Here is a 12,228-nt window from a genome sequence, read left to right as displayed (position 1 = left end):
TCATTATAGCATCAATACAATCACAATACAAAAAATACACAAAACAAACCAAACCAAGAAAACCAAACCCAGTGCCGTCGAGTCGATCCTGACTCATAGCGACCCTATAGGACAGAGTAGAACTGCCCCATAGAGTTTCCAAGGAGCGCCTGGCGGATTCGAACTGCCGACCTCTTGGTTAGGAACCATAGCACTTAGCCACCATGATAATACCTACAATGCCTAAACCTTAAAACAACCATATTTAGCATATTTTCCTGTATATAATGCCCTTTTTCCCCCTCTTGGGAATTTTTATATTTTCTCTTTAACCCTGATGTTCTGAAATTCCAGTTAAGACATGTCTTGGTGTGTGTGTGTCCATGTGTGTGTACATGCATACATATGATTTGTTTTGCTTAGCATTCAGTGGACTCTCCATCTAAGACTGTAGATGTTTCTTTAGTTCCGGGAATTTTTCAACTATTAGTTTTTCAAAAATTGTCCCTTTTCCATTTTTTATTTTTTCTTTCTAGAACTCTTTTTAGGTGGATGCTATTGACCATTCCGGATCTATGCTTCAGGCCTCTTAATTTTCTTTTACACTGCCCGTCTCCTTAACTCCTCGGGCTGTATTCAGCAAATCTGCAGCCTCACTAAGTCCTATTCAAATGTGTCATCTGCCATTCAGCTCATTTTAATTTTTATTTCAAATACACACACACAGACACACAGACACACACACACACACATATTCCCAAATCTTTCACTGGCTTTTTTTTTTTACTATTACCTTTTGGGTTTTTTCCTATTTCAGTAATATAACAATCTCTCTTACCTCTCTGAGGGTATTAATCAAATGTATTTATTTTAAAGTCCCGTTCGGCCCTGCTCATTTGGTTTCCTCAAGTTCTTCAGTTTATTCATTTTTGAGGTTTTCAAATGTTAAAACTCACTGCCATCGAGTCAATTCCAACTCATAGGGACACTACAGAACAGAGCAGAGCTGGCCCTGTAGAGTTTCCAAGGCTGTAAATCTTTACTGAAGCAGAGTCCCACGTCTTTCTCCCACAGAGTGGGTGGTGGGTTTGAACTGTCAACCTTTTGGTTAGCAGCCACGCACTTTAACTACTGTGCCACTAGGGTTCCCTTCAAATGTTAGGCATTCTTAATGGATCTTCTGATGAGCAGAAACACTTAATTTTGATGAAGTCTAATTTATAAAAAGTTTTTTTTTAAGGTTATTGCTTTCTGTGTCCTAAGAAACCTTTGCCTAACCCAGGACGCAATGATATTCTCCTGTTTTTTCCCTAGACACTTTATAGTTTTAGCTTTTATATTTAAATCTATGATTGACTTCAAATTAATTTATGTGTAAGGTTGTGTTTCCATGTGAATATTCAGTTGTTCTAGCACCATTTGTTCAAAAGATTTTCTTTTCCTCACTGAATTGCCTTGACAACCTTGCTGAAAATAAAAAATAAAAACATTTAAATGTAGGTCTATTTCTAGACTCCTTATTCTGTCCACTGATTTTTTTTGCTGACCCCATGCTAGTACCACACTCTTAGTCATCTGGTGCTGCTATAACAGAAATATCACAAGTGGATGGCTTCAACAAAGAGAAGCTTATTTTCTCACAGTAAAGTATGCTAAAAGTCCAAATTCAGGGTGTCAGCTCCAGGAGAAGCCTTTCTCTCTGTTTCGACCTTCTTGTCAATCTTCCCACAGACTAGGAGCTTCTCTGTGCAGGAATCCCAGGTCCAAAGGATGCGCTCTGCTCCTGACACTGCTTTCTTGGTGGTATGAGGTCCCATCCCTCTGCTCACTTCTCTCTTTTATATCTCAAGAGATTACCTCAAAACAAAATCCAATCTTGTAGATTGAGTCCTGCTTCACTAACACAACCGCCACCCATCCTCCCTCATTAACATCATAGAGGCCAGGGTTTACAACACATACCGGGAATAATGGCTGAGCCAAACTGATACACACATTTTTGGGGGCGGACACAATTCAATCCATGACACACACAACCTTTATTACTGTAGCTTTACAAGACTAGAAGTCAGATAGTTTAAGTCCTCCAACTTGTCTTATTTTTTTTCAAGTTTGCTTTGGATATTCTAGGTCTTGCACGTTACCATATAAACTTTAGAATCACAATTTCCCCTCCTGGGATTTTGATCGGGATCATGGTAAATCTTGAGATCAATCTGGGGAGAACTGACATCTTAACGATACTGACTCTTCCAATCCACATACAGCACAGACTTCTCATTTAAATAAATATCTCTTATTTAGGTCATCTTTAATTTCCATGAGCAGTGTTTTGTAATTTTCAGAGAAGAGCTCTTACACATCTTTTGTTAAATCTGTTCCTAAATACAACTGGTGAGTCCTGACTGCAGCACCATCTTTGCATCTGCTAGACTCTTCACTGCCTTAGGGGGAGAGGCAAGAACACATGCTGGAGCTCGTGCTCACTACTGCTGTTAACTGAGGGAGGGAGTTAGGTAGACACATACTTCCTGACAGTTCCACATTCTTCCTGATATCACAGGCGCATAAGACACTTCCTGTCTTTCTGCTCCAATCGCTGACCTGTAGCTGTTGAGTCAATTCCAACTCATAGCAACCCTAAAGGACAGGGGAGAACTGCCCCATAGGGTTTCCAAGGATGTAAATCCTTATGGAGGCAGACTGCCACATCTTTCTCCAGCGGAGCGACTGGTGGGCTCAAACCGTCGACCTTTCGGTTGGCCAGCTGAGTGCTTTAACCGCTGTGCCACCAGGACTTGCTCCAATCACTATTTTCACCAAAAGAAGATGGCACTAGGGTGAAAGGGGGGGGGCAATGTATAGATATCAAGTGTCCTAACTTCTGCAACAGTAGACCCTGAGTCTCTCCATCAGCCCCACAGCTCCCAGTGCCTCTGCCACCCTTGGCAGTGCTCTCCCGGAAGCTACCTTTTTTCTCTTCAACCCAGCAAACCTGTTTTCAACCTCTCTGAGATTCCTCAAAATTTCTAGTCCCCCAAGGCTTCCACTTTCTTGAATGAGACTACATAGTCATTTACCTCTACTACCTCTACCCATTGCTATCGAGTCAATTCTGACTCATAGCAACCCTACAGGACAGAGTAGAACTGCCCAACGGGGTTTCCAAGGAGCACCTGGTGGATTCTAACTGTCGACCATTTGGTTAGCAGCAGTAGCACTTAACCACTACACCACCAGGGTTTCCTATAGTCACTTAATGATTTTTAAAAAACATTTTCACTCACTTTGTGGGGGGGAGGGGAGGAAAGACCTGCCACATACACACAGTTTGTCATATTTAAGCCAAAAGTTGCCAGATTTTTCTTGTTTGTTTTGTTTTGTTTTAGCTTAAACATATTCACAAGTCTGGATGGAATATTACTTTGACTAGTTGATAACACTTTTATATTTATTTTTTCCCCAAACTGAATAGGAAAGAATTAGATGGATAAAAGAGAAATGGAATGGACATTCAGATGTGGCTAAGAGCATAAGCCAGATAATAGGAACAAGAATGAGTCTGGCGTCCTTATCAACCAGTTTGACAAAGCAGGTTCATGTGGGGTTGTTGTGGGAACCTCAGCTGTCGTGGGAACCTCAGAACAGGACACACAGTACAGGATAGTGTTGGGGGAGGGCAGAAGAGTTAAGAAGATGGAATCCCATACCAGAACTAAACTATTAGCAAAAAAAAAAAAAAAAAATCCTAATTCACCTCTATAATTTCCCCAGTAAAAGTAATTTGGTTGATTATTCATTAATGCTTTATCACAATCATGGACTTCATATACAGTGTTTCCCACAAAGAAACCTCTAGGAAAGAATGGGTACTCACCCAGCCCAGAGACGTTTATTGCTTTCACAGACTTCTTCATTTTGTAAAGAACCGTCCGATCCACATCCAAAGCCTGAAATATAGAGAATATATTAATCAAAACGTATGTTAGACCATGACTGCCAGCGAGAGGCCACATGACAACTATTCTGGAAGCCCCCTGCCCAACTTTGCGAGGCTACTGTGGGACAAATCTTCAGTGTGTATGGCAGATGGTAAGCAGAAGTTTTGCAGGTGACCGCTAAACACCATTTCTTCATTTGCCTCATCCACTGAAGCATCTCAACTGCCTCCTGCCAACAGTATCTGCTGAACACTAACCCCTGACAGTGAAATTCGCTAACACTGACATGCTCTACTTCTACCAAGTCTCAGTTCTCCCTCTGTACCAGCAAGACTCCATGATGTGTATGTCTGCCAGGGACAGCCCGTTGTACCTGTGTTCCTTCCTATGACAAACAGAAAGGACTGTAAACAGGAGGAATGACTATGGTGGTTTGGTGAGACAGGAGGACTATTATAATATTAATATTATAATCACTGTTATTGCAATTAAATTGCTCTTAAGTCCATGTGTCAGACCAAGACATCTGTAGGAAATCTAATAAGATAATACATGCGAAAGTATGAACGCCATCAAATACTAAAGAGTAAGTGCTGCCATTTTTATCACTGTAGTCTGTATCTACCTAAGAGAGGGTATAGGCATTAGAGAACAGTTCAACCAAGACAAAACTGTAAGAGCCCACATACAGGTAATGCTACAGAGTTTTCATAAATGATACAGGGGTGAAACTTCCTTTCAACAGAATTAAACAACATAGTAGAGAAGAGCAATGGGTGTCAACTTGTAGTTGCTGTGATAGGGGGTGGGTGTAAAGCTGGGTCAGCGATAGCAATCACAGGGTTGCTATAAAGATTATGAAAAACTGCAAAGGAAGCATCTAGCCCAATATCTGGTATACAACAGGCACTCAGTAACAGTAGGTATTATTTATTACCCATTTTGAGTTTTGATTAAATAAATAACTGCAAGGGTCTATCATCTGAAGGAAAGCACAACACCTCAAAGACATAGATTCTGGACTTCCAGCATCCTGAATCACCCCTTGAATCCATCTTCAATAGCAGCATCAAAAGGTCTACTTCCATCCAACACTGACTATTTTACAGGATACTAAAAACAGATGTGATTAGTGCTGACAATTTTAAATAAGAAAAATGTCCACAAGGCAGCAGGCATTTGGTAGAGTGATAACTGTATAAATGGACATTATAATAAAAAGCTTTATTTTCCAGCAGGCTGTAGAAAAGGATAGGTAAGAACTGATACTAGACAGTAGGATACTAAAAAAAAAAGTATAATACTAGATAGTCAAAAATTCTTGTAGGGAGTTAACTCATATTTCTGTAGGTGGCCACGTCTAATCCATTCTTGACCTTTTCTTGAGATATAAAAGTGGCTTCCAGGGGGCCAGTGCTCCAGTCCATGATCAGACTGAGGATTTGTTCAGGGCTATGGCCGAAACACAATTCCTAAAACCTTACTGATCGAAGGTCAGAGCGCAGCTCTCACATATACGAGTTCAGTGCACCATCAAAGTTCTGTGAAAGTTTCCAGTCCCCAGGTGAAGAGCCATTATTGGAAAACATTTGATCTAATAACCATCTAGGCTAGTGCTCCGAGAGAATTTGGTCCTGCCCTGTCATCGGAATTAGCTAGAACAGTGTCTGACTTGCATTCAAATAATAAAATCCACTCCTCCTTCTAAACCTTCCCACAGAGCAGCAGAAGACACTGACACCAGCCTGGTTAAGCTCTATGAAAGCATTACAATTCAGTCAGTATTTTTATTAAGAACTCCCTATGTGCAGTAAAACAGTACATAATACGGGGAAAGCCAGCACAACTTGTACAACACAAGGCCATGGAAGCTTCGAGGATAAACCCAAACTCCCTGAGGGACCACATTACTGGGCTGAGGGCTGTGGGGACCATGGTCTCAGGGAACATCTAGCTCAACTGGCATAACATAGATTATAAAGAAAATGTTCTACATTCTACTTTGGTGAGTAGCATCTAGGGTCTTAAAAGCCTGTGAGCAGCCATCCAGGATACTCCACCGGTCTCACCTTTTCGGGAGCAAGGAAGAATGAAGAAATCTAATGACACAAGGGAGAGATAAGTCCAAAGGACTAATGGACCACATCTACCACAGCTTCCACCAGACTGAATCCAGTACAACTAGATGGTGCCCAGCTACCAGTGACCACTGTGACAAAGATCACAAGACAGGGTCCTGGGCAGAGCCAAAGAAAAATGGAGAACAATACTATAACTCAAAAGAAAGACCACACTTGCTGGCCTGACAGAGACTAGAGAAACCCTGGGAGTATGGCACCTGGACACCCTTTCAGCTCAGTAATGTCACTCCTGAGGTTCACCCTTCAGCCAAAGTTTGTACAGGCCCATAAAACAAAAAGAGAATAAAGGGGCACACCAGCCCAAAGGCAGGGACTAGGAGGCAGGAGGGAACAGCAAAACTGGTTAATAGGGAACCCAAGGTTGAGAAGGGAGAGTATTGACATGTCTTGGGGTTGTTAACCAATGTCATAGAACAATGTGTGTACTGACTGTTTAACGAGAAACTAGATCTGTAAACCTTCAACTAAAGTACAATAAAAAGTGAAAAAAGAAAAAGGAACTCCCTACGTGCTAGAGAGAAACAACCAGTTTAAACAAGAGAATACTCAAGAAAAGCCAAGGGACAGCTCCCAGCCGAGGGAACTGGTAAAGTTCGCTAATGTCCTCAGGATAATGTCTATGCTCTAGCATAGCTTTAAAAATCTTTTTAAGATCTGATCCCTGCTTACTTCTCCAGCCTTATCTCTTGACTTTCTCCTTCCACCTTCACTGTACCCTAAGCTTCAGTCATAACGAACTACTTACAGCACCCTCAACTTACTGCTTCTCTTTGACTTCCAAGAAAGAGTTTCCCTCATTAGAATATCCTCCCCACTTCTTTCTTCTTGACCCATTAACTTCTACTCCAACTTGGCAAACTGCTTTAGAGATATTTCCTTCACCGCGAAGCCTTTTCTGATATCTCCCCTCCTCTCCTCCAGAATGGGTTAGCTACTCTTTCTAGGTTTCCCCACAGCACCTTGCACTGACTCAAAATTTCACCTGGTATCTACCATGTGTCAAGTACCAAGCTAGGTATTAGAGATACAATGGTGAACAAAACAAGACAATGCCCATGCCTTCATGGAGTTTATAATTTAACAGAAGATAATTCCCTAAATAAAAACAAAAATTATTAACTTTGATAAAAAAAAGTCCAGGACTTACCGCCTACACTCAATGACCCTTTTACTTGTCTAGCTCTGCCTCCACACTTGAGCCGTCCAACATGGTAGCTACTAGCCACGTTTCTCTACTGAGCACTTGAAATGTGGCTAATGCCACTGTTGAAATGATAATAAGCTAGATAGATTGGGTTAAATATCAATAAAATTAATTTTATGTTTCTTTTTACTTTTAATGTGCTACCCTAAGGGCAAGAACTGATGTCTGTTCATCACTGTAACACCAGTGTTGGGCTCAGACCCTGGCATAGAACAGGACTCGATAAAAACAAACTGAGAGAATGACTAGAAGACTAAAAAACAGGCAGGGGGTATCACCAGTTAACAGTCTTTCAGCTGATCCCAGAGGTAATGGGTAGCTCCTAAAGATTTTTTAGCAGGGGACAGGTAAGAGCTGTACCTAAAGGTTATTCAGGCCACAGTGAGAGTAATGGACCAGGGCAGGCAGGAACTGGATTCAGGGAAAGAGTGACAAAAGATGAGAGAAGCAGCTGGGACCCACAGTTCAGAACCCATTTGGTCGCTTGATGCTGAGCAGCAGGAACATTCTGGAAAAGGCAGTCAGTTCGAGACCAGAGAGATCTGCTTCTGCCTATTTTAAATGGATTTTAGACTCCTGCCTCTGGCACTCCCATAGATGACAGAGCAATCCAATCTTCTGTCTACAGAAGCTTGGCTTCAATCCTGCTAAGAAAAATGGGGAATGGAGGCAGGGAGTATTGTGGGAGACGGATCACAGACGAAATACACTTTATAACACAGCTGAACTCTGACAAATTCCCTCTCATATTATACTGTGGAACACAGCCCTCCCTGATCTTTTATTGCAATAAATATGCCACTATATGGAATCTTCTAACTTTATTATTAACGTGAAAAGGGCAAGTACTGTTTTCTGAACTCAGAAATGAGTAGATAAACAATAACTGCTCTCTTCTACAGTCTGTTAAGTAGAGACTGGAAATAATGTTGAGGTAGGCAGCAGAGGTAATTTTTAATTAAAAATGCAAGAGGAAAAAGTAATTACCTTACTACTCAGAAACAAGCCCTTCATTATGGTGCATATTTATAATGAAGAATAAACTTGGTCAGGAGAAGTTGGAAAGATTAAGACTGAATGCTAAAAAAAAGTCATCTGTCAATTATATATAAAAACAGCACTAGAATTTTAAAAGGATAATATAATAACAACAAAACTTAAGAGTCTCAAGAAACCAAAGATTTTTACCAATCAGGCTGAGATTTCTAACCAGATTAGGCATTTGCCCTACCCTCTCCCTATATACCTCTACTACTGTTACTGCTGTTAGGTGCTATTGAATCAGTTTCAACTCATAGCGACCCCATGTACAACAGAAAGAAACGCTGCCAGGTCCTGCACCATCCTCACAATCGTTGTTATGCTTGAGCCCACTGTTGTAGCCGCCGTGTCGATCCATCTCGTTGAGGGTCTTCCTCTTTTTAACTGACCCTCTACCAGGCATGATGCTCTTCTCCAAAGACTAATCCCTTCTTCTAACATGTCCAAAGTATGTGAGACAAAGTCTTGCCATCCTCGCTTCTAAGGAGCATTCTGGCTGGACTTCTTCCAGGATGGATTTGTTCATTCTTCTGGCAGTCCATGGTACATTCAATATTCTTTGCCAACAGCATAATTCTACTCCCCCCAAATCTACTCAAGCTTAGGAGAAGGAGAAAAAGCTGCAACTTTCACCAGAACTCACATTTAAAACTATAAACAATGGAAAAAATCTAACAGACCATAAGACCTAAGTAGAAACTATACAACAGCTTAAGTCTGGCCAAACTTCCTTAATTCTGAGGAGCCAGGCTGAAGCTGACCTTTAGTTTATAAAACAAGTTTCACAGAGTAAATTTATAACAAAAACAAGGCTGTAAAGATGCGTCTCAAATATTTCAGAGGAAAATAAGCAACCGTTTCAACCACTTTGAAGACATCTCTATAGGAGCCCCCAAACTGCTATATTGACAGCTGGAAGTTTTTATTTATTCATTAAAGCAGCTCTCTTAAGAATTTCTAAGGCTAGTCCAACTACGGCCACTGTTACTGGGGACAGTGTGCAATGTAAGTATCTTAATCATCTACTGCTGCTTTAAGTGAAATACTACAAGTGGATGGCTTTATTAAACAAATTTATTTGCTCACAGCTTAGGAGGCTATCAGTCCAAATTCGGGGTCTAGCTCTAGTGAAATGCTTTCTCTCTCTGTCAGATCTGGGGGAAGGTCCTTGTCTCTTTCAGCTTGTTTCCTGGTTCCTTGGAAATCTCCATGTGGCTTGGCATCAATCTTCCCTTGTCTCTGCTTTTCTCACTTGCTTGTTTAATCTCTTATATCTCAAAAGAGATTGATTTAAGACACACCCTACACTAATCCTGCCTCATATTAACATAACAAAGAAAACCCATTCCCAAATGGGATTATAACTATAGGCATAAAAATGAGGATTTACAACACCTATTTTGTGGGGACAAAATTCAATCTGTAACAGTGGGTAAAGGAAAGCCCATCAAAGGGAAGGTGACCACAAAACTCTACACTCTTTTTCAGAACTGTGCTGTGCAATACAGTACCCACTGGCCATATAAATACTTAAAATAAAATTAAACATTTAGTTCTTCATGTCTTGCACCTCCCTAAAGAGCTTCAGCCACCCATAATTGACTGTTTCTGAACATGCCACTCTCTTTCATGTTTATTGTTCTTTGCCCCCAAAGATCCTTGTGTATGCCAAACCCTAAGGCTGTCCTCTGAGCTACTCTTATCACCTAGAAGGTCATCTCCCTCTTTCCACTCAGCATAAATGTCACTTTGTGATACTCCTTTCTCCATCTGGAGAGCTGATTTAGTCTGCCCCCTCTCTTTGTTCCCACAGAACCCTACTGGGACCTCCATCCTGGAATGGAGGTACCCACACCATGATGGTAAGCTGGACCATGGGGGCAAAATCCACGAGCTTTCTGAGGACACGAACCTGGAGCATGGTTGGGAAAACTATGGCCCGCAGGTCAAATCCTGTTCTCCGCCTGTTTTTGTACATCCTACGAGCTAAGATAGGTTTTTATAGATGAACATCTTCAATTACTGTGATGACAGGGGATACTAACTCTGAACCCCAATGCAGAGAAATGTTATCACCCCATTAGTAAATTTAAATTTTGTACTCAATTATTATTATTACATCTTGAATTTCATCAATAAAAGAATTTGTGGAAACTTATCTCTTGTTATGTAAGTACCTATATAATTGTCTCAATTTTGCCTCTATTTACCATCTGGCTCTTTCCAGAAAAAATTTGCTGGCCTCTGGTCTAGAGGATCCACATAAAAACAATTTCTCCAACAGTATCAGTGGGCTGGAGCCCTGGTGGCGCAGTGGTGAAGAGCTTGGTTGCTAACCAAAAGGCAGTCACTCCTTGGAAACCCTATGGGGCAGTTCTACTGTGTCCTATAGGGTTCTATGAGTTGGAACTGACTCGAGAGCAACAGGTTTGGTTTTTGGTTTGATATCAGTTGGCTCCTGTTCCTCTTGCCCCAGACCTAGAAGCATTAGACAGTGTCAATTTGGTCCCTTGTATCCCAAGGTCTCAATTCAAGCCTGCGAGGGTAGGAGGGAACTGACTTCATTCTTGGAACAGCATGCCCCAAGCCTCACCCATTCAGGGCGTCTGGGAATCACATTCCTCTGTCCTGTCCCATCTCATCTTTCTACTTTCCATTTTACTAAAGGCCAGCCTGAGAGGAAGTAACATTTTTGAAAGGCCATAGGCACAAAAAAAAAAAACAGATCTGTGCCCAAAGTACAGTTTTGCCAGAACAGAGTTGCACGAGTATTTCGACGACAGCTTTGTCTCATCACACATTTTACTTGTCAAGCAGTGACAGAGAACATTAATGACAGTGTGAAATACTTCCAGAAGCCTTCTGGGAAACACAGAGGCTCACTGTGGCCTGCGGGGTCAGTTTAAAGCCAGAGCAATAATGGACCACCCTCCTTCTGGGAATAAAACAGAGGAACGAAGAACAGGAGGCATCATTAAGAATTAAGATCAAATAAATATCTAAGCCAAATCACAGTTATGTAAAATATGTATTCATAAAAATGAAAGAGAAGGGCATGTTTTGGCATTATCTAATAAAATTGAAGTTACTCACAGTATATACACATTTGCACCAGAAGACACGTACAAGGATGTTCACAGAACTCTTCAAAATAGCTGAACACTGGGAAAACCCAAAAGTCTGTCAACGGTAGAATACATAAACTGTCATACATTCATACAATAGAGTGCTATATAGCAATGGAAACAAACTTTGGCTGCCCGTAACACAAATGAATTTCACAAAAATAATGTTAAGCAAGTTATATGCAGTATAATATCATACAAGTTTCTAAAAATTGGCAAAAAGAAACTATACTGGTAAGAGAGCTATATAAACCAAACCAAACCCAGTGCCGTGGAGTCGATTCCGACTCATAGTGACCCTGTAGGACAGAGTAGAACTGCCCCATAGAATTTCCAAGGAGTGCCTGGTGGATTCGAACTGCTGACCCTTTGGTTAGCAGCCGTAGCACTTAACCACTACGCCACCAGGGTTTCCAGAGAGCTATATATTGCTGGCAAAACTAAAAATAAAAGCAAGGAGATTATCATCACCCAAGTCAAGATAGTGGCTACCTCTGAAAGAGAGTTATGACAGGGAAAGGGCATGCAAGGATTCCTTTAGAGTGCTGACAGTGACTAGGGTGATCAATGCATGGGCGCTGGCTTTATAATCATTATTCAAATTATATTTCTTTATGCATGCAGTATTTCTATATACACCATATTTTACGCAAATAACGTGCACATTATACGTGTTTTTGCCAATCGCGCAACCCCCTTCCACATTATTTTCCTAGGTGCACTACGCAGGTTATATGTGTGGGTGCGTTATTTACGTGAAACCTGTGACAGCCAGAACTTGGCAGGACTGTCTTGTT

At 41.2% G+C, this 12,228-nt stretch overlaps 1 protein-coding gene across 3 annotated transcripts in view; it reads right to left on the bottom strand.

Annotated features, from left to right (window-relative positions):
- ASAP2 (ArfGAP with SH3 domain, ankyrin repeat and PH domain 2) overlaps nt 1-12,228 on the bottom strand; it is a 222,682-nt gene that overhangs the window by 135,012 nt on the left and 75,442 nt on the right. For all 3 annotated transcript variants that reach the window (XM_049904584.1, XM_049904585.1, XM_049904583.1), the window contains exon 2: nt 3,857-3,929. In XM_049904584.1, coding sequence (XP_049760541.1) covers nt 3,857-3,929 — 73 coding nt within the window. The remainder of the gene's footprint in view (nt 1-3,856; nt 3,930-12,228) is intronic.

The sequence above is a fragment of the Elephas maximus genome, chromosome 12 (assembly GCF_024166365.1).
Source record: "Elephas maximus indicus isolate mEleMax1 chromosome 12, mEleMax1 primary haplotype, whole genome shotgun sequence".
Taxonomy (NCBI): Eukaryota; Metazoa; Chordata; class Mammalia; order Proboscidea; family Elephantidae; genus Elephas; species Elephas maximus.
This window is presented reverse-complemented; position numbering and strand designations above follow the sequence as displayed.